The sequence below is a fragment of the Chironomus tepperi genome, unplaced genomic scaffold (assembly GCF_022539635.2).
Source record: "Chironomus tepperi strain 1889 unplaced genomic scaffold, CSIRO-AGI_Ctep_v1 contig_85, whole genome shotgun sequence".
In the NCBI taxonomy this organism is placed as follows: Eukaryota; Metazoa; Arthropoda; class Insecta; order Diptera; family Chironomidae; genus Chironomus; species Chironomus tepperi.
Window position 1 is genome coordinate 793,506 of NW_027226207.1, and position 23,646 is coordinate 817,151.

General features: G+C 32.1%; 1 protein-coding gene across 5 annotated transcripts in view; it reads right to left on the reverse strand.

Annotated features, from left to right (window-relative positions):
* LOC139086167 (uncharacterized) overlaps window positions 1-23,646 on the reverse strand; it is a 34,582-nt gene that overhangs the window by 8,414 nt on the left and 2,522 nt on the right. For 3 of the 5 annotated variants that reach the window (XM_070634526.1, XM_070634525.1, XM_070634522.1), the window contains exons 2-5: window positions 20,151-21,783; window positions 18,603-19,513; window positions 15,468-15,927; window positions 810-1,001 (exon numbers count right to left, since the gene is read on the reverse strand). In XM_070634526.1, the coding sequence (XP_070490627.1) occupies window positions 810-1,001; window positions 15,468-15,927; window positions 18,603-19,513; window positions 20,151-21,783 (3,196 nt within the window). The remainder of the gene's footprint in view (window positions 1-809; window positions 1,002-15,467; window positions 15,928-18,602; window positions 19,514-20,150; window positions 21,784-23,646) is intronic. The other 2 variants (XM_070634524.1, XM_070634523.1) reach the window with 2 other exon arrangements.

Here is a 23,646-nt window from a genome sequence, read left to right on the forward strand (position 1 = left end):
AGCTTTGCAAGTTGAGACATTTATGAGGAATGGGAAATTGGTGGAAGGATGATAAAAATATTGACTTTGCGTGTATTTTGAATTCAAATCATGTAGCATTGTAGATAAGTTGATGATAAAATTATTTCATAAATTTATGAGCTGAATTCCGTCTTGAAATGTCATTGAAATACTTTTTTAAATTCATGAGGATTCTAGGATCATGTGCTTTAAAACTAGAAGATAATCTATACTTTTTTCAGACTTTAAATTGCTTTTTCTCACCCTCCAGTCATCCACACCATTCACGAACAAGTGATAACATGAAAAAAGGATGAATGTCATGAAGGTAGAAGTAGTAATAAGGACAAAAAAGAGTCAACACGGGTCAAAATATGGAGGAAAGGATGATACGAAACAAATAAAAATAAAATAAAAGCATAAGTCGGGACAAAAAGTAAACAGAACCAAACATAACGAGGGAAAAAGACAGAACAGAAACAGAAAAATAGAATTGAATGGAACTGAATAGAACGCAGTGAGAGCAAATCTGTCTGATTTGTTTGCTTTTTTCTTCCTCTTTCTATATATTTAGAGGAATCGCTCATGAATACTGTCACGTTCGTAGATAAATATCATTGGAAAGAAAAGGAAAAAAAAACTTTTTATTTGTAAATTATTTGAACATTCGTGGTGGGCATTCATGAGCTTTTCATTCCAATTTGAAGCAAAATATTTACTTTTTGTTTGTTTTGTAAAAGCACGCACAACATAAAAATAAGTAAAATGAAATCAAATCGATAAGAAATGGCGGAACAGCGCCAACATACCTTGTGAATCTTCAGTCTTTGTCGTTGTTGTAAGAAATTTGGGACGTTCCTCACCGGCTACAATTTCCTTCTGATTACGACGTTCAGGCGACGATTTTTGGACAGGAACGAGTGATGCGATTGTTAAGACATGTGGTGGTGGTGCAACCTCCATTGGTGATGCTTCCTCTGAACATTGTGAATCACATTCTGCTTTATATCATGGTAACGTGTGCGAAACAACATAGAAAAGAAGAGAAGAGGAAAATTATACAATTTTTATTATTAATGTCATTAGTGTCATTATATGAAAGATATGTATTTAATATTTCAAGGTTTTTTCACACAAATTTAAAGCAGAGATTCTTGTTTTCCGGCAACTGTCGTTTAACATTTGAATTGTATTGAGAATTAGAATTCGTTGTTTTCTTCGATCATGGTTTTAAGCCCCTTTTATATATAAATATTTAGTTTGTTTTTGAATTCCGAAGAATAAACATCATGGTAATTCCATGTAGAAGTTCTTATTCATAAATTAGGATTGTGTTGTATATCTCACAAATTCCAACATGTTCAAGATTGTAACAAACCGAGGAAAACTAGGTAAATTGATATTGCATGATTGCGAAGGTTAGGGAAATTTCCATCGTGAAGCTTTAAGATAAAGTTTCAAAGGAGAGCATAGAAAATCAATAGTTTGCAAATTGCATGAGAGCTGACGAAAACATTGGTTAGATCTAAAGTATTTCCTCCAAAAAACTAGAGCAAAGTATGGAAATAAAACATTTTCTCAAGAGATCTAAATAAATAAATTCTTTTATGTTGACATAAAATGAGGAACAGAAGCTTTATCGCAAGTTTTTGTGGTTTTTCGAATTTTTGGATGTGAATATCTGAACATTTTATATTTGAATAAAGGATTCGTGAGTTTATGATGTGAATTAGTGAATCTGTGCATTTCCTGCACATAAACCCAAAATTCAAGATTCGAATTCTTAAGCACCGACCATAATCACTGAGAACCTCTAATAATAAAGGCACAAGCAATATGAAACACCAGTTAAAGTCACACAATAGAGGGAGAATATCATTAGCGAAATTGAAGCTTTTGTTAAAAGATAGACCGAAAAGAGGAAAAAATGGATGAATGTCTCTATATTCTTCTTCTTATCCCCATTACATCCTCATCTATCATTTCGTTAAAAAAGAGTGAACCATAATAATTAATGTATACGATTAAAATTTGACCAACTGTGGGTTGATAATGATATTTTAAGAAGCTTAATGGAATCAGCAAAAAAAAATGGGGTTGGAGCTTCAAACAATCACAGATAATGCATTATTTTCCCATAATTTACAGCATGGATCTGTTTTGTCAGAACTTTTTTCTGTTGTTTGACGTACACCTGCAAAAAGGATGTACGTGAACATCACTAGAGGAAAAAGTTTTCAAAGATGGAATGGATGATGATTATACAGCATTTTTTGTGCAGTTTAAAAAAAGTTTTGCAATGAATTGACAGGAAATTAGGATGAATAAGGAAAAATTTTATGGTATTGAAATGATATTTGTGCTACATATCCACATCCAATTTCGAGTAATGGTTAAACATTCTCGAAACTTTTTCTGGGAACCTTAAGAGTAGTTTACAAATGCTGTCAACGAAATACAGAAGGAAAAAGTCTTAAAACGAATGTGTTGAATATGAAAACATTTAACGGAAAATATTTGAATTTTATATCCATGACGTAGTTTCTTCCCCTTTTTGTTTTGACACATTTTGACAGTAAGAACCAGGAAAAAGGTTAATTATTTAATTTAAGCAAGTTAATTATATTTTTAATGTGTTTAAACGGATGTATCACGTACAATCAAACCGTATAAATCTGCTGCATAACTAATTTTGGAGCTAAAACTCATGAATCAACATTTTAGTGTGTAGAAAAAATATACTTTTAGGCACTAACAATATAAAAGTAAATAATACAGTATTTCAGTCTCTTTAATACACAACCAACCATACGTTGTTCATTAACAACTCTTTATACTTTTTCAAGATGGTAGTTCAATTTTCAATTTTGAAGAAAATCCTTCATAAAATAAGATATTGTGGATCTTCTCAGTATGTATTAAGACATTACAGGCATATACACAAACTTAATAAGAATTCTGTAAATTTACTACGAAAAGCCCTCAACCTTCCATCCATCTTCTTTTCATCCATTGAAGAAATACGCTAATGTACCGTAACATACGGTTCAAAAAAAAAAACACTAAAATAGATTAAGGTACTGATGCTATACCTTCCGAATGCTTTCTTAATTTAGATGCTAATAATAATGTACACCTTAGTGCTCTTCTGAATGTCATTGTTCATTGCTGAGAAGAAAATAGAAAAAAAAACTATTTTGTAACCCAACATTGTAACCGAAGAAAGGAGATTTTACTTTCCCTCCATCGTCGTGAGAATAACAAATCATCAACATCATCTGAAGTGAATATAAAGAAGGTCATGAAAGAATCTGGGTTAATGCAATGACGAAAAAAAAGAACATAATACATAAATAGAGAGAATAGAACGTCATAAAAAGAGATAGAATTTGAGATAAAATTTCAATAGTTTGTGCTGCTTGTATGGCAACAACATAAACAGATGAGTAGTATAGACGAGTGAAAGAGAAGTCAAAATGCCGAAATCGAAACCAACCCTCCCCTTTAGTGCTGTTTTAGTTCATTCTTTCATATTTTTTCTCTTCTTCTTCTTATTCGAGCATTCTTAAACTCAGTTGGATGTGGCACGTTAAATTTCTATACGTCATATAGCACAATATGATCATAAAGTATAAATACACAAAAGGAAAGTAAGTGGTAAAAAATGACTGTAAAAGATGAAAGAAGAAGGAGAATGTAAAATAAAAGAAAATAAAATTGCGTAAGGTCCTCACAAATAAGCATTGCAGTGTTATTGATGCTATTATGCCTGACCCTCCTAAATAATATTCTCTCTTCCTAAATGTTTAATTTTGTTGCTTCTCTTCTTGCTTTAAAGCATACCAAAAATATTACTTTAAATTAATGAAAGGGGATATTAAAGGATGATCATTTTTAAGGAGGGTTGATGCGGCACAGAAACAGTAATATTGTTGTTTAACGTGAGCAACACCAGACAGTAAGTGTGTATAGTATAAATTGTGTCATTACGAGTAATATACCGGAATAAATTTTTTTTTATGTTGTGAGGCGATTTAAGGCATGATGCTCAAATGATGGAAGAAGAAAATCGTTTAGCGAATGGAAATTTTTAATGTCGCGTGTAAGGACGGACATGAGCGAGAAAAAGATGAAAATTAAATTCAGATTAAGTGGAATTTAAAGAGCTACTCGAAGAGATTATCGAATTATTAAAGTTTTTCCTATAAATTCCTGCCAAGCTTGTAAGATGACACGATAGAAGAGTTAATTAAAGTTGTAAGAAGAAGACGACGAGAAGATTTAAAAAGTTTTAACTTGACACGATAAAATGCCAAAAAAAACTTTTACATTTATAAGAAGTGACAGCGGCTTCATTTCTCATTTTCATCATATTTTTCGTTAATTTAATTTCCCGTCATAAATTTTTATCAGGTCGACAGACTTTTTGTGAAAAATAAGTCATTTCAAATTTAAAATGACGGTTTAATTGAAAGAGAAACTGATTAAATCCTTTAATTTATATTTTATTGGATCTTACATTGACATAGGCTTACGTAAAAGTTTTCTCAATTTTCAGTCCTTTTCTTACAAACTTTATGTTTGCTCTCGAAGGGTCGTTAAGAAGTCATGATACCGCATGACTACGTCCTTTGTAACCAGCTCACAGTCTGTTGGGACTGATTCTCATAAGGGAATTGACTTCATTATATTAAATCTGTTACTAACCTTATTTCTTTCTCATTTTAAGGTTTTGATGAAATTCAAAAGGATATTTTAGGAAATATTGACGAGTCTTGTTCAAATAATAAGGAACAAAATTATTGTACGAAAGTCGATAAATTAGAAAAGTTTATGAGCAGAAGCCTTATGACAGATCTGAATTTAATGTATTTCAAAAATTAAATTCGTACATGATATCTATACAGCATTGCTGTGCTTTGGCACTCCTTCATGTTAGACCATGATAGAAATTATGATTAAATTTGATATTAATTATTGTGTCCTTGACAGAGCAATACTCGGATGACACACTGCGGAACTTAGGCCAAAAACTCATAAATATGAGTATGCTTTTTAACAATTCGGACGTCACAATGCCATGAGGATACCTTCACTTCTAACCATCAACTCGACAATGCGGTGGTACGATTTTATCTAATAGACGTTAAAGTTGGTACCTTTTATAAAGTATTGCTACATTTTTCGGTTAATTGCAACGTTCAAGTTCCTATCTTCGTAAAAAGAAAAGCTATAAAAATGCTCAACATTGAAATTTTACGACATTACTAAATGTTAATTACAAAAAAGTAGCAATGAGAAGCACTTTCAAAATTGATGTACATTCCACAAGTTAAAGCCACAAATTTGCATAATTACTGCTAAGTTCATTGTGAATTTTTTTTTTTTTGAGGCACAAAAGTTTGTCATGCCTTCTAAATGTACGCAGTCACGAAAACTTTCTCTAAAATTTTAATCGATTCCATCCCAAATGAGATGAAAAAAACTAGTTGTAAACTTCAAGTTCAAGTTCTGATTTTTTCTTATTCTTCCTGTTCCACTTTATAGTAACTACTTTACATAAAACAAGTACGCAATAAAGAATTTCTTGTTTTTCTCGCGAAAGGAAAAGCAAAATCAAGGCTGGAAGGAAAAATATTCAATGTACTTTGCTTCAATTAAGTTCATACTTGCTTTTTATAGCTACACATTTTCCTAATTATCGTACATGTACAGTTTCTTATGTAAAGTAAAAAAATAATAATTTTCCTTCCTTTTGAATCAGAGCTTATGTATGCTCCCTTTTGTAAGAAACAAACGATGTCTAATATGATAAGTGTTCAGTCGTGTAGAAAATGAAGATCAAAGTTATAGGATAATGATGATGTCAAGTATCGTTACAGAACCGCTTAAATCAGAAGCGACGTTTATAATTCAAATGTATATAATATCATGTGCATGACTGCGAATGTTAAAAAAAAATCGGAAGGTGATGTAATTCAATCTCATCATGCAAGCTTTAGCCTTCATTATATGTGTATATAATTTTGTCTGCATTTTATAATTTAATAATATGTATAATGTTATTATAAAGAATCACTCGAAGCAATCATCGTATCAATGCATGCGTTTATGTAAAAGGTATACATGTCTGTTTATAATTCTATCTATATATCTCTCTAAGTATCACTCATTCATCTACACATGAAGATATTCAATGTGAGAAAAATTATGAAAATTTTCTCGCTCGTTATCTGTCAAAGTCATAACAATGGAATACACACAGAGAGAGAGGTAGAGACATCGAAGAAAGGGAAATGGCATGAAGAGAAAAAGAAACAAAGTGAAGTAGGGAAAGAAGAAAAGCAGAAGTGTCTGATGTATCAAACAAGCAGAAAAAAAAAGTCATCGAAAAATGATCTGAAGAAGAGTTACCATAGAAAATCAATCAATAAAGGTGTTAAAGGCTTGAAATGATCAATATTTCATGCGATTTGGGAGTTCTGTTGAATTATTCTTCTTTAAAAGCCAAGCATTTGTATTGTAAGGGTATCTGAAAAAACAGAATAAGAGGATAATACCTGAATTCTTCGAATGGTAAAAATACCTTAAACAAACTCTTTCATCAAATGATGTGGTGACCTTTAAGCTTAAACTTTAAAACTCAATTGGTTATTTATATTATTCTGTAACTTAAATCTCCTAATCAATAAATTATCCAAAGTGTCATCAATGAAACGCCTTTTATGGATGAGCTAAAGATAAAGTTATCGATGCGAAGGAAATTGAGCTGAATAAAGCATATTTACTGAGCAGTCCCAAACAAACAAGAATAGGAATATATCATCTGAAATAGTGTTGCATAATACTCTGAAATGATAGTCAACAAGGGGACTAACAACTTAAAAGGGGAGTACAACTAATTTTAATTGGTTAGATAATTCAAATTTGATACGACGGTTGATATATTCTCAACTGAACTTGTCTTAAAATTAGTCAATAAATGTCTGAATGTCTTTCGAAATGATATGCAATTTCGTGAGTATGCAACGATATAATTCAGTCCTAATTTTAGCAATAACTTTGCACTGAAATAAATTTATTAATAAAGTAAAGAAATAAATCATAGAACATGCCACAGACATTCTTCACTTTCGTGCAAGGAAGCATGATATAGAGCAGTATTTTAGCGTAAATCCAACTCAGCACTTAATCATTTTTATCAAAATCAGTGCAGACAGTACGTGAGACATAGGATGAGTTTTAAGGAAATAAGTCTATAAAATAATTCTTCTTTGCAATCCTTCCTTCATTCAGTCAATTTTAATTAAAATGACAAAGTTCTTGATAAAAGATTGCTTTCAACAAAAAAGTAAAAAGAATGAAAGGAAAAAGGGATTTATTCAAGTCCTAAAAAATAATCTACAAAATGCTTTTTACATGGGCACAAAAAAGTTTTTGACTGAATCAAAAAGAAGAGAATTTAAAGCACATTTGATGTTTTCCATTAACAGAACAGACACAAAACAAAAAATGTCAATACAATCTTTTTCCGCAACCACGAACGACAAAGAGGAAGAAAATATTCTATTTTGATGGTCAGTGGCATTAAAGCATGATGAAATAAATTAAAAACAACAATAATGACCTCCTTCAGCATTTACAATGTATTAAGTCGTCTTCATTTATCTTCTTGCTATTTCATCGCATCACATCCAACTATTCCACAATGAGTAAGTTCCCATGAAATTTTCCCACCATGTAAATTACATGCTATTTACTAATTTTTTTTTCTTCTCTTTTACTTCTTCTAGCCTTTTTATTTTGACGAAATTCACTTCACCTTCTTTCTTAAGCTCATTGCTTCTATTAAATAGTCATACACACAATATAAAAAGATTTTCCACCAACAAAACATCCAGTCAGAAACTAAAAATCCAATTGAATGAGAAGTCTTGTGTGTAATTATGTAACAGTAAAAATAGACGAGAAGTAAGTAGTAATGAAGATGAAAAAAATAAAGATGTTGCTAATTTAATTTATGCGAATTATTTATGTGCTTTGAATTGAGAAACAGTACCTAAAATATATACACAGCATTTCGTTAATGACAAAACAGAACTGAATCAATTTAAATATAGCTCAAAAATTAATTATTGATAAAACAAAAATACAGTAAAAATCCGAGAACTGGAAGTAAATTGTGTAAATATTTACGTGTTTAAAGCTCAAAAAAGGAGGGTGTATCGACCTGAATAGATTGTCGCTAATGAGAATCACTTATAATCTGATATTCATAAAAAAGGGTAGCACTAACGTCATAAACAATTAAGCCGTAGAATTAAACAGTCTTATTTATATGACACACGGCTCAATTCACTCAAAAGCCTGCTGTTCACGTTCAGCATTTGGTTTTAAGGGTAGATATACGTGAGTAATGTGTAATGGATAGTTTGAGGATACATATTTATTGTAATTTCGTGCGCAATGTGCGAATCCTTATCATAACGACAGCACTCTACATAAATATTGAGAGAACATTGTCTGGTGGGTGGGAGTCGAACCCACGTATTCGCAAAAGAGTTTCATTCTGCTACCTAATCACTCGGCTATAAAGGCCTTAATCTTGTATTAACAGATTCGCCTTTATATGTCTAGGCACCCCAGACACCACATTTATATGCAGCATCGATCAAGGCATTAAGATTATCAAGGCACCATATCTAAGTAGTTGAAAATTCCCGAGTACAGGTGGATTATCAACAATGCAGTTGATGCTGTTCAAAGAAGACAATCATTTAAGATGGCATTTGGTTAAGCTTTCAAGCTACTTACAATAATTATAAGGGAGATCAATGATAACAATTAGTCTGCAGGACTAAAGATTTTAGTAAATTATCTTAATTACAAAGATCTATCAGACATATTTCCCACAAGATATTGATATAGACCAAAAAATTGTATCTCCATTCTGATCATTTCTCATATTATCGATATAATAGCCTCGAGTCTTTCATATTTATTCAAATGACACAAGTTTCTCAAAATTCAGATCCCGTAAACACAAAAAACTTTCAACTGAACCTCAACAAGGATAAACTATAAATTTTTGATAAGTTAAAGCTTCCATGACGACGACGAGAAACAAAGCTCATTTTTTATCAAAAAACATTTTCATTTCTCATTTTCTTATTGTCACTGCTGATTTCGTGACAACATGAAAGCTTGTAGACAACAATCAAAAAAATTAAAATGACAGTCCTGTAGTTAATATGCTTTCTTTTTGTTCCTTCATCGTGAAATCGGATAGAGGATGATATTTATTTTATCTCATGAAAATTTCCATGACATTGAGGAGATTTAAAGCTCTTTTTTTGGGTTTATATTCTTTTTGTTTTCCTATTTTTGTGTTTGGTTAGTGGAAGTAAAGAATCTTGAAGAAACTTCTTGAGATTGGCAAGATAGTCAGGATCAAAACGCATTTTCCGCCATAGAAAATTTATTTCAAACCCTTTTTTTTTGGATACGATTTTTCACAGGTGAGATGCTCGGTAATCGGAGTCAACCTTTGTCATAAATAAAGCCATTCCGAGTGTAAACTTAAATTGCTGGCATGCGGAATCCTAAAGCACAATGAATAAAGGTGACAGCAACTAACACAGCAGGTATAATTTTTCACTTTCCCTGCTATGCGGTGATTACATTTTCGAAATCAATTTCTCATGGCGTTGATTTCCTTCCATAGAACTTGATTGATGTTTTACTAAATAAACTTTAAATCACTCAATTGTGTCATAAACTTTCAAATTTAATTATAATATCATCATTAAGATGTTTCTGTAAGTTACTGACAAAAGCTTTGACTTTAACTTCTTATATCAATTATGAAAAGTTTTCCTCAATATTCTATTTTTGGAAAGGGTTAGAGTTCCTCTTTTGCATTAATTTCTAGTTACATTGGTAGTCTATTGATGAAGTAATTGAATAAATGAGTGCTTATGTACAACAAAGCAGTTTGAGGACGAGTGCAATCCTTCCTTTGTTAACAAATAAATCTATTTAAGCATAAAATAAGTTCACTTGAAATGTTTATTTGATTAAATAATTCAGAAGGTACAAAGGAAATTGAATGCAGCAATAAAATGAAATTTCTTCTCAAATTTGCCATAATCAAGTCAGAATCAAACGTGTGGAAGAAGATGTAAAAGAAGGATAGATTCCCGATCATTTTTTTTGAGATAAACAACATATAAAATTGAGTTTGAGTAGCCTACTATGCGTATCGGAAGTAAATGATGAGGCAAATGAATAAAAAAAGAGAAAACAATCGCCACATTAAAAGAGCATTAAAATAAATTACATAGATTTTCATCAGCAAATTGTATATATCTATCAATGTTGAAGATGGGAACTCAAATGAAAAATAAACGAAAAGAAAGAGATGAGAAATGAATAATCTCATGACATAATACTCATCTCCTCAAATATTTTTCTGTTAATGCTTATTAAATGTATAAACTAGCAAGTAAGTCGCCACTAGAATATTCGATTATTAGTCAAGCGGAATTTGTCCATGACTTGACATTTTTCCGTACAAATAATTATGATTCTTTTATCCAAAGTCATCTAAGGTATTGATTTTTAACGGTTTTTTTAAATTTTGAAATGTTTGCTATTTTGAAAACTTTTCTCACTTCAGAAAGTAAATCAGCTTTATAAGCTGAATCAGTGCCAAAAAATAAGAAATAAGAAGACTATATCCATCTATAGAGTGGCAAAAATGAGATAATCAATATTAGGTAAACTAATTGTACTGAAAGAGATTTCTTTTCCATCCGCCAAATGAGCATTAAGCTGGTGTAAAAAGAAGCTTTGTGCCAAAAATCTATCATTACATTTTATGTGATTTGTCTCTATCTTACTTAAACAATAAATTATTTACCATTCCCGTATAAATGGCTATAATCACGAAATGAACGTTGAGCTATGAATCGATGTAATATAGATGCCTTGCCCATATCTGCCTGCTGGGAAACTTTTCAGTCCTTTATTGTAATTTGCTCTACATTTATAAAGCCATTTATTTAAATGTCCACAACAGTCATTTTTGTTTCGAAACTTTACAGTTCTTTGATTACTATTATGGCTGTCGAGCTTCCGAACATGACACTATGCTTCACATACATAAAACTCTCTTTTAAGTTACTAATTAAAAATAAATTTTCACATTTTACAAGACCAAATTATATAAAAAATAAATAAACAAGAATCAGCACAACGTTATAAAAGTTTTACGTGACGGACGTGGTCAACTTCCGATTTCGACTGTTGACAATTTTTGTTGGTTGGATTTTCATTTTTTGTATATATTTCGAGTAATCAAATCATGTAAAAAATTAATTGGAACTTTAAACCTTTATGTGCTGTATTGTGATTACGATGTAAAGAGAAATTGTTATGAAAATTAAAGTCAGAATGGGAATGGGATAGAACGCGAATGATCAGTAAAGCGAAGAGAAACATAAAAATTTCCATTAAATATGAAAACTTTTTACATTCAATGATGATACTCGAAAATGAAATAATATAGCAGTAGCTATACGCGAGCAAGGGAATTACTCACTCTCTTGAATTCTTTTTTTAATTCTACATGTGGATGTATGTGTATGATTGTGGACTCTCATGAGGCTCGTCCACAAAAATGAGCTTAGTGATATGTTAACCGGAGTCATGGTTCGATGGCATCGTGGGTATTTTTAACTTTAACAAAGACTCAACGTTCACTGGATATACTGTCAAGTTAATATAAAATTCTAGCTTCATATTGAATTCTGTTTTTTTATGAAAAAATATTCTTTGAATTAAGTTTACGGAGAATTTTTTCTTATTTTGACATTTTTTTCTGTTTGTTTTCTGGAAAACACATATATGCTATATGCGATTTTGCTTGACTGAATCGATGAATGTTTTTCGTAGGATTTAACATCGATGTTTTTCAAAGATATTGAATATTTACGAGTACATTTTCACGTAAAAGTATTTTTTTACCAATTTTACATTGGAAAAATGAAGCGTTGTCACCAAGGATTTTGTGTTATGACTTCATATTACAAATACATATGGGGTGATGTTTTTGGATCTGTAACAATGGCTTGATACCCGAGCAAACAAAGAGCATAATTTGAGAATACTCATTTTAAGCAAAATAAATTGAATTCATCGCTGTGAGTCGAGATAGCTCGGTGGCATAATGGTTTAGTACTTTGGCACATAATTATTGCAACATCGATCCTGGGTTTCGAAACTCAGTAAGGGAAATTTTCAAAAACATGAACATTCAAGTCGATTTCCCAATTGCATCTGAATAGCATGAAATTGAAAAACTCCAAATAAATCCCATAGGAATGGACCGAACCCTATTCCTGATTACTTCTTCTTTTCAGCACTAGCCTCTCTCATTCCTTACTATGTTGAAATAAAATCTAATTTAAAAGTTGAAGATTTATTTATTTTTCATATTGAAAACTTGCCAAATAATCAAAAATGCTGTTCATTGTTTCATGTCTGTATTCGAAACATAGCGCATGTATATGCATCTATTCGTGTTGATCCTTTTTTTGTCAGAACAAAATTTATATTATTTAATTTCTTTTCAAAATGTAAACATTTTATAAATCATGTATAAGCTTTATTGCAAACAAATCTCCAGCCAGACATTTTCAAATAAATAAATAAACTAGAAAAGTTTTAGGGGAGGTCAAGGACAACAAATGCATGTAAAACATTTTTGAACTACAAAAAATTGTTCTTCTTGTTCGGATGTTACAGAATTAAAATGACAGCAATGTGTTAGATGATAAGCAATATCCTGATAATAAAGGAACATAAATTTAGGAATGACATATGATATCGACCACCCGCAAAGTAATTTTTTTCTCATATCGAATCAATTGTTTTGTAAGACATATCACAAAAATCCATAAAAAAGCTTTCCATTCGATCAAATATTTAATCAACCAAACAGAAAACGAAAATCATTTCTCTCATCGTCGTCGTCATCATCATCATTGTGTACAACTTTACTGTTGTGGATGAAAAAAAAGAAAAATTTTTCCTTTTTTACTTCAAGTGCTCTTCTTCCATTTCCTTCTTGTTTGAGCAGTGGTGGGCAATCTGTGTGCTGTGACACACTAGCATAAATTCCACCATTTCATCATATGCTGTGTATGGTTTCAGTCGAGGCTTACGACCAAGGTGTACCATGCCACACAGGTTGCCCACCACTGTGTTACAGATTGAAAAATACAGCAGCAATTGTAGACGTGAAAGAAAAAGAAATTATCTCAGAATTGCTCTTGATTTGAAATTTCGCTCATTTTATGGTACGTTTTTCTTCTATTTTGAACGACAAGTTTGAGACATTACATCAACTACTTCCGTCTTCATATCAAAAGGATTAAAAGTTTCTGTTTGATAATTTTCTGTCAAAGGAATTTTCCTCATTGAGATTGAGACTTAAAAGGAACATTCAAGTTTACTTATTGCACTGCTTATACAGAACACGGGAAGTTAATCATGTCTGAAAGCTTACAGTCGTAGAATTATTAAATTCAAAAGGAATTTGAAATGGGATCAAAGCTTTAACCTCAACATCTCCTGTTGATTTCAATACCAATGACTTTTTTGGCTTGTCATGGAGGCTATGTTGGTTTTGCTCATGACTTTTGTGGACAGTGGTATATACCGCATGTGTTTCAGACAATAGTGTGAAGGCGGTTAGTAAACGTCTTTGACACTTTTTTTGCCTTAATTTTTTGAAGCCATTCCGATCACGACATTTTATATTTATTTATTGATGTGAAAAATTATATTCATGCGAATATGCTTCCCATGCTTCCTCAATTTAAAAGTTAAATTGATCATGACCGTAGATTTATTCATAGCATTCTCAAATTTTCTGAATGTTTGACTTGTGCTCTTCATTTAAATCAGGTTGGCATTTAAAATTCATTGAATTCTGCATCAGATATCAGGATATGCAAATTATCTCTGCAATTATTTATGTCTACTATTGTATAATTGCGCTATTGTCGTTATTTCCATGAATGAGTTTTGAATGCCAAGTTGCAAAAATTATATATGATCAGGATATGTTATAGAATAAGAATTTTATGGGATCCTTGAGAGTTAAGGTTTGTTGGATGTGTGTTTTGGTCCAAGACAATGATAAGAGCGTGTGCCACGTAATAGCTCAGTGGCTAGAGCAACGATTGGAAATCATAGTAGAGTTCAAATCCCATGTTCGAATCAAATGCAGGGAAAATTTGCCGGAAAATCCAGTTATTGAATAGCAAGATCAATGACAATTCCCAATAAGTTCTTAAAGGAACTTTATCGAATAGTTGTGTGATTCATGATGATTTCTCAGGCAACAATAAATCCTACTCGAGTAGAACAGACTGTAGACAACACTAATCATGAAATTTGTGGAAATTGCCCATATGGTCGACACAACGCCTCCTATTACACTCAAACTGTATTTCCAGTTCCACACCTCGGTCACTTTAGAGAATTTCAATGCCACAACCACATCTCCTTATTCCACTCCAAATTCCTCTCCTCATAAAAAACTTTACCCATCCTTATCATCAAAAAGTGAGAGGAAACACTCATCAAGGCAAAGAAAGTTGAAGTGACGAATTTTTTTCCCCCATTGAGGCACAAAAGAAGACAGTGAAAAAGTAAGAATTTTTGAGATGCTTACACAAAAAGAAAAGAAGTCTAATTAATTTCTTTGCTGATTTATAGACAGTGCAAGAAAAAAGTTCCATTAATCTTTATCGCTTTTCCCTCATTATAATTGAATAATTATTCCATATCACTTCAGAACATTTTACGACGAGTGACGATGGATGGAGTTTTACGATGCGAAAATGCACAAGACAGATGTGAGTGAGAGAAGAGAAAAAAGTAAACTTATCGTTATAATTTACAATTCATCTGTGGATGGAATGATAAGGGAGATTGTTCTCAATATTCATTTAAGTAGCTATATAAGCACGAATATGGAATATGAATGTATATAACCTTCAGGGACTTATCGATAAGAATTTATGAAGATATTTTTTGTGAATTTTATCGTCTACATGGATTTTGTGCTTTTTTTCCCTATTACAATTGTGTTGCCACTTAATGCGATGTTGCGGCAATAACGTTGAAGGAGCATAAAAGCCTATAAAAACATGCTTCATCTCCCATTCTCACAACAGTAGAAAATATTGTTCTCTATCCTATCATCGTGTTCAATCCAATAAATTTTTGTTTGTCTAATTCATGCGTCATAAAGAATCTTTGCCTGTCTCTGCCTTTAACGATTTTTAATGAAAAAATAGTAGTGCTTGTCGTGCAACATAATTGAATTTTCCGAATGAGATTCTTTGCCTAGTTATTTTTCTCGACTTTATGCTTAAATTAATTAATGAACTCACCTCCAGCTTCCAATTCAGCCAATTTGGCGGCAGCGCATTCCGAGCATTGTGTACATTCAGGGCATATTTCTGCTTGCTGTTGTGGATCGATAATGACATTTTGTTGCTGGATTTGTTGTTGTTGGATTTGTTGTTGCTGAATCTGTTGTTGTTGTTGTTGGGGAATTTGTTGAATTTGTTGTTGCTGCTGCTGCTGTTGTTGAATTGGCTGCTGCTGCTGTTGTGTTGTTTGTGGCTGCTGTTGTTGACTAGATGCAGCTGCTCGCGCTGCCAGCATAGCCGCACGCTGCTGTTGAAGTCTTTGAATAACTTGAAGTTGTTGAATGTGTTGAGCACCAAATACATGATTGCTTAAAGCATCTGATAATGCAGAGTCAAGTAAACTGCCATCTTTATATCCCTCTGGTGGACTTAATGTTGCTTGATCAACAAATTCTATTGGTGGAGCGAATTTTGGACTCTGTACAGGAATGGAAAGAAGAAAAAGCGGAAATTTATTAGAATTTATTGTTCCACAATTTTGTCTATGGTCGATTCTACATCGATTTTTATTATATTTTTCACGTTCAAATTCAGTGTCAATTTTCCAGTCGGTAAATATTCTTTATGTATATTACAGTTTATGTATTCATATTCAACAGAAATAACTACAGCACAGTATTTATTGCATTTTTTATTCTCTTTTATATTTAGACTGTTCGTTCTGGTCGATATCGATGATCAGAAACCAAAATTTATTGGGGGAATGGTATATGGTAGGAAAGGCACTTCCTGATCATTGATGTGATACATTTATATTCAAATGAACAAGCTATATGGCATAAAAATTCAAATGTGAATCCAAATGTCTGTAATAATATACAGCTCATGTCACAAGACAAGTATGAAGTATCACTCAATGCAAGTTAATACAATTTTGGATTCTATCGATCAGTTCATTAGTCAATGACTGAATGAATTGAATTATTGATTGATTGAGTTTTTTATGAATTATTTCTTCTCCTTTTTCGTACTTTCTTTCCTCCTTCTCATCTTGCCAAGGACGTTTTGATGAATATAAGTAGATTAGAACCAATTCATATTCTGACGCCCTCTTGGGATAGAATTTGTGTGCAAAAAAAGAGAAAGTTATGGAAGATTTATGAAAGTTACGAACACTTTTAGCATTAACGATTAGAAACAGAGAAATGATGAGAAGCACAGCATGCCTAATCCACGAAAAGTAATTAAAAGCACAGCGTTGTTGCTTCTGAGATTAAAAGTCTCAAATGGTATGGGAATTTCAAGGATGTTCATGACTGCGGACTTGTGTATTGGTTCAAAGCACATCAGTGAAGTCTGAGTAGCAACACTGGATCTATTTTTACTTTAACAGACAGCTAGACAATCTATGTACAGCATCCAGCAACATGATATTTGTTATGGAAATATATTCATGCGCATGTAGTAAATAAAAAATATTAAAGCTAAAGTCAGGAAGAAGAAAGGAGCTTTAATTGAAGCTGCATTGTTTTTTAAAATTTTCCGTTCTATTGTTTGCCATGTCTGCTTCTTTTCACTCTGCACATTTGCAAAATTATGAACTCACACTCCGAGTGATTATGATTATGATTTACACTAAAATGTATATATACTTTCAAGTATTATATGTTTACGTCAAATTGCTGTAAATTATTAAAATGGATGTACATACATATCTTCAACCTACGAGAGAACACCAAAAATAAAGGAAATTTCAGGCATAATTTTTTTTTTTTTTGTGTGTGAGAATGACGTGCAGGAGAATTCTTTTCTGCGTATAGCCGACAGTAAGAATATGAAAATTATTTGAAGAACCGTAAACAAGTAGCAATAGCAGCAGCAATATGAGAAAATTGGTTAAAAACAGAAATAAAGTATGGATGATGGCAGAGGAAGAAGAAGAAGAGGTAGAAAAAATAGGAAATGAGCAATTTTACGAATAAGTGAATATTGCTGCCTCTAACTAATTCTCTTTCTCTTGTTTTTTGTGTCAAATATGTGCATTATGGAGACATCGAATTTGTATGGAAAAAGGAGGGACGTAAATAGAGGTTCCACATGAGAAGCTATTGCTGTTGTTTGTTTCAAAAGGTATTAGACTGTCATGTTCCGGACATGACGTTTTTTTGTGCTTTTTAGCGTATTTTTTAAATAGGGAAATTGCCTATTGACCCTGCAGATGTAGCATGACAAGCTATAATCTAGCGAGACTTGGTTCTGTATATTAATCTAAGTCTTTTCTTAAAGAAGTGGTTCAGTAGGACAAATGATTCAATGAGCTAACATCTCGAGTGGACGATTTGGATCGAGTGGACATAAGGTAATAGCTAGACGAAAGGTCGACTAATAACAAATTTTATGGGAAGTTCCGTTTGAACATGCAAATAGATAATCTAATGTTGCAATCTAATGACTGCAGTCAAACTGCAAATAGCGCAGCTAGAATGCAGAAACTGATGCTAAACTGCACAAATAGGCATAATCTATACAAATCATATTTAAGCAGTTCAAATAATTGGACATTATGTATGTTTTCATCAATTGATTTTTAATGATTTCTAGGAATTATTCGAAACCATCCAAATACGTACATATTGTGGTTTACTGAACAAAATAGCATGAAAGCTTACTAATTAATTCCGCAAAATTGCATATTTTCAGCCATTATACATGGCTAGTTAGATCATAATCTGACAGATTAAAAATGATTTTCATTATAAACATTATTGAAGTCATAAAATATTAATAATTCAAATAATTTTCACATGAATGGATGCTTCATATATTCAGTAACTTTATATACATATTTTGGCACGTAGGCAGAAGTTATGCGATAAAAAAAACGAAGTGAAAAATTTTCCAATAATCTGCTCGAGCATCCTCAAGACACCCACGAAATCTTTAAACCTCTAGAAATAAATCGACAGTGGCGAAAACGAAAGGGAAAAGTTCGTTATAGGTGTGCTGCATAAAAATCATTATGGGAGCAGTTTCCTGATTGATTTTTTTTTCTCTTCTCAATTTTTGTGCTTCTTAATTTTGTGACACGAGATAGACGACAGCAAAAAATTATTAAATAAATTTTTCAATTAAATATTAAGCAATGGAACTTACCGGAGGTGTGCGTCCATCATCGACATCTGTGTATCCACAATTGCATCCCTCATCACAACAAATTCGTACGAGCTCATGATCTCCGCACGTACATGGCTCTTCGTCCTCTTCATCGTAAGGACAATCTTCACGTATCAAAATTATATAATCGGCTTCGAAAAATTCATTTCGCGTCTCATCGAATACTACACGATTTTTACGAGTGGGTGGTGGTCGATTGGGCTGCTTAAGTAGACCCCTTAACTTTCCTGCACCTGTTTCACGCATATTGATGTTATTATTTGTGGATGTTTGATGATACAAAGGCACTGCTTCAACTAAACAATCACAAAAGAAATCACTCTCATCACTTTTTAGATCGTCGTCGTCGTCTTCGTCTTCTGAATTATGTTCGTGATTGCTTTTGTCTTCAATTGAATCTTTTAAGAATTTATGGAATGTTTGTACATCAAATTCACAATTTGAGAATGAAATGTCATTGAATATGCTATGTATGAGTTTATCATGTAATTCCTCGTCGTCTTCACAAATTGACACTGATCTATCACCAGGATCTTCCTCGTAATAGACAAAACTACAATCTTCGTCACAATCTATGATCTCATGATCAGCACTATTATTATTATTATGCTCTACACTAGTATTAACACTTTTATTATTATTTACTATATCCTCGTCGTCACAAGCTATATCCTTATCACGAAATATTTTACAAATTTCATCCGATTCCGTTGATGATTCTGGCGATTGAAGTCGTTGAAGTGAAGTATCGTTATTTGTTGCTGCTGGCAATAAGGATGGCAATAGATTTTTGTCTTCGAATTTTATGTCCTCTAATGTCTTACTTCTATTGTTATTATTATTATTATTATTTTTAGATTCTGTTGGCGTAAATTCACGATCTAGAGAAACTATTTGTGAATGTTATGTTTACACATATCAGGTATTGTACAGGAGGTAAGGAATTGAGAGCAATGAGAGAAAATAAAAATCGATTACGAAAGGATTAGAGATGAAATTTCTCATTTCATGCCTTACAATATGTCCCATCAAATGGAATTGAAATGTTCACTTATGTATGTCATTGAATGAAGCCAATGTAATGTTTGTTGGATGTCTACATGTGAGAACGGCAGTAAAAAAATATTCCCGAGAACAAAAAAAAATAAAAATTAATTCCGCAAGAAATGAAATGAACGTTTTCATTATAATTGGAAAAATGTCAATAGAACCTTAGATAAATGCTGATTGACTTATGGCAGCCATACAAAAAAAAGCTTCTATTTACCTACTGTTACCATAGGTTATCAATATTGTAAAGGAAAGAAAAAAAAATCATCAATCTGAATGTGCTTGTGCTTTCCTTAATGTCGACTTATTCGCAATGACTTACATTGTATAGTCACTGGAATATTTTCCTTTTTTTTCAATGATTATTGATGCATAATGTGAATTAATGATGATAATGGAAAATGCAAACATGAATCTTTTTTCTCATCTCTTCCTCCCATTCCTTATTCCTCATAATATTCCTTCTTTTATACTCACCATCATTTATTAATAATTTTGATGTTGTGCCATAATTCAACTCATTATTATCGCACTCATACCTAAGAGAATTATCTGACAAGGTCGAAGATGTCGTCAATGGAAATTGTAGAAGTGATGTGGAGTTCAATGAATCAGTTGTGTTGCATCCACTATAAAACTGTGACTTGAACTCTATATCCTTTCCGACCGAGCTGAGAATTTCCTCGGATTTAGAAAAGACCTTTGAACTTCGCAAAAGTTTCTTCGTGTACGAGAATCCTTTGAATCGTTCCTCTAATCTTTTTAGTCTTGTGCTTGCTTCAAAGCAACTATCTTGATTTAGTGATGTTGTTGAGCTATAAAACTTTGGTGGTAGTTTCCTTTGTGATGTTTTTGATGAGAGAAAGTCAAATGATACTGTAGCTTTATCTCTTAATTCTCCTTCGACGTCCTTTAAAACTTTCCCATCACAATCATCTGACGACTTTGAACTTAATGAAAAGTTTTGATTGCACACAGATTCACGATTATTATTTTTATCACTTGATTCCTCAACCTCAACCACAACTTTTGATTCTTGTCCTAACGAATTAATTAATTGAGCACTATTGTTATTATTATATTGCAACTGCTGTTGCTGTACAACTTCTTCCTTTTCTTTGTCTTCTTTCACAATTAAATCAGTATTGAAAATTTTTTGGTCGTTGTCTTCTTGAACTTTTAATGTTAATGATGATGACGATTGAGTTTTAAGAAATTTATCACTATTAATACAACTGGATGTACTGCAATCGTTATTTGAACAACATAAGATTTTTGAACTTTCATTAACACAGGAAGATTTTCTTAATATCGATGTGAAAATGGATGATTTTTCTTCTTCTGGTTCTTTTTTTGTGAACTTTTTTTGCAATCTCTCGAAATCGATAAAACTTTTATCAATTCCTTTCAACACTTTATCCTCAGACTCTAAATCACTTTCACTCAACTTTTGACTACTTTTATCATCAAATTCTTTTAGTTTTTCTAAACAAATTGAATATTTTCTCACAATCGATGGATTTTCTGGTTGGATTGCTGATAAAGGCTGTGGTAGTGATGGAATACTAGACAAGTCAGTCTTCCCAGTATCCACATGTGCACATGCGCTGGTCGACTCCAGTGGAAGCTCATTTAATGACGATGATGATGATGATATTTTCTTTTGCTTTTCTAATGTAGGAAGTATATCATAATCATCATCTTCTGCGCAGCTCCCCACTATTGCCGTTTCATTCTTACTACTACTCGTTATTATACTTCCAATTTCCAGTAGATCCAAAAGCATTGTTATTGTACTACTGTTGGAATTTTTCACATTCATATCCTTTACAGTGTCTTGGATATTTTCATCGCTTAGATCTATTAACGGTTCTTCCTTTTCAAATTCGATGAGATCTTTAGCATCACTGTCATCGAAACTCTCAACACTCATAATCTCATCTTTAACATCCGAGTCATCATCATCATCCATAATATTTTTAAGTATATTCTTCTTTTTTCTCTTTAATGATCTTTTAACAGCTACGATCTTTGGTGGCGGACATTTAATTGGTGTCATGACAAAATCCTCGTCATAAGCACCGCTCTTGTAACTTGTTGCTGAATACATCTAATAGATTTAATGAGCGAGAAAAGAGAAACAAGAAGGAATTATAAATAAAGGATACAATAATAATCATAAATTAATGTTCAGGAATTTTATTAATGTACACTTGGTCAATGACCGTGAACTTGTTACAGGTTTCCCCCTTTTCATGAAGGCTATTGCATAAATTATGTATGTATTGCTTTTTACGACGTTGACCGAATTATTTTTTCTTCTCTTTCACTACTTTGGTTTAGCATTTCGGGTGGGAAAATATTTTTACTGTTACGGGAATTAATCTATGCAAATTACTAATACAGAGAGGAAGTTGTTAGGACGAACTTTATAATTCAGTAGGAGTGCATCTCATGAATATTTAAATCAGTGTGTGAAAGTTGCATGCTTAAATTATCGGGGATACAGCAGGGGTGTTCAACCTGTGTGTCATGATACACTTGTATACTTTGAGTATGATCAGGTAAGCTTCGACTAAAACCGAACACGGCATACGTTTCTTGGAATTTTCAAATAAATTAGGCGACACATTGGTGTAGTTTGGACAACAATAATCAAAGTAGCCCATCTAATATTAAACTCTTAAAAAGGGTTGACCACCACTGGTGTAAAGCCTTTCAATCCTTAATTCGATTTTTCATTCCCACACAAAAATTGATTAATTGTAAATCATGTCGAGAACTAAGTTATATAATATTGTGTATAAAATTCAATACTTCGATTGGTTTCCCTTTAAATATTATCCTGAATAAATAAAAACTTGAATATTAAATTACGGATATTTATTTTCAGCTCTTCCTGAGAAACAATTTACTCAATTATTTACGTTTGTTGTGTGTAATTTCCTTAATTCTTTTATAAACGTTGATTAATTTAGTCATTTTGTTTTTTTGTTTTGGAACAAATTCAGCTTGCTATGATTTGAGAATAGTGGATGTGAAAATTGAAATTCTATGCTTACAGCTCAGGAAGTGAAACAGTTAATTTGATCACAAAGTGTCAAATTACATCAGCACATCCATAATTTACAATGCACCCATACATAAACATGTGTTAACAATAAAGGAACAATTAATTTTAATTTTAAATGATCCTTTTGCAGTTCTACAATAATGACCATAACATCATGGCCAATATCTCTTCATCATCGGTCCTGCCATCAACAGCATTGTTCATTTTTCTCAAATTTGTTATCCTTTTGTGTAACTACATAATATTTCATGTGGATAACATAATTATGGTGCATCCCAGGATACTCATTTATTATCAAGCAACAATACTTAAACTAAAGCATGAAATGACCATGAAAGAAGGAGAACTTTGACTTGAAAATAATTTAGAAACAATTTTTTTGTTCATTCTTGCTTCAAAAAGAGAGAGTGAGAGAGAGGGAGAGGCTAAGATTCCTAATACACAAAAGGTTAAAGAATGCTCAAGAAGAAGGAACAAAAAATTATTTTCAAAGTCTTTCTTTCCCTTGCCTCTTCCCTCGTTTTTATATTTAAAAACAGCATAATATTTTATAACACACATTTTTTTACATGCAGACTGTTTATCGGTGCGTGACGATGACGATTTCCCACCCGACAATGCGACTCTACGATGACGATGAATGTGAATGTACACTGTACACAAAAAAATATTAATTTGTGAGAAATTATCTTCCTTGTGATTTTGCTGTTGCTCAATTGTTGAATTAATTGAATTGAAGTAAGTGCTCATACAGAAGTAAGTGCTGATTATAAAGCAGAAAAGTTTCACTTGTCATGATTGGTATTTAAATTTTACAAGCCGGCATATAGCTAGTAGATGCAATCAAAATCAATCAATTTTACTTCTTCCAAATAAAATGTTAAAGGCATTGTGATTAAT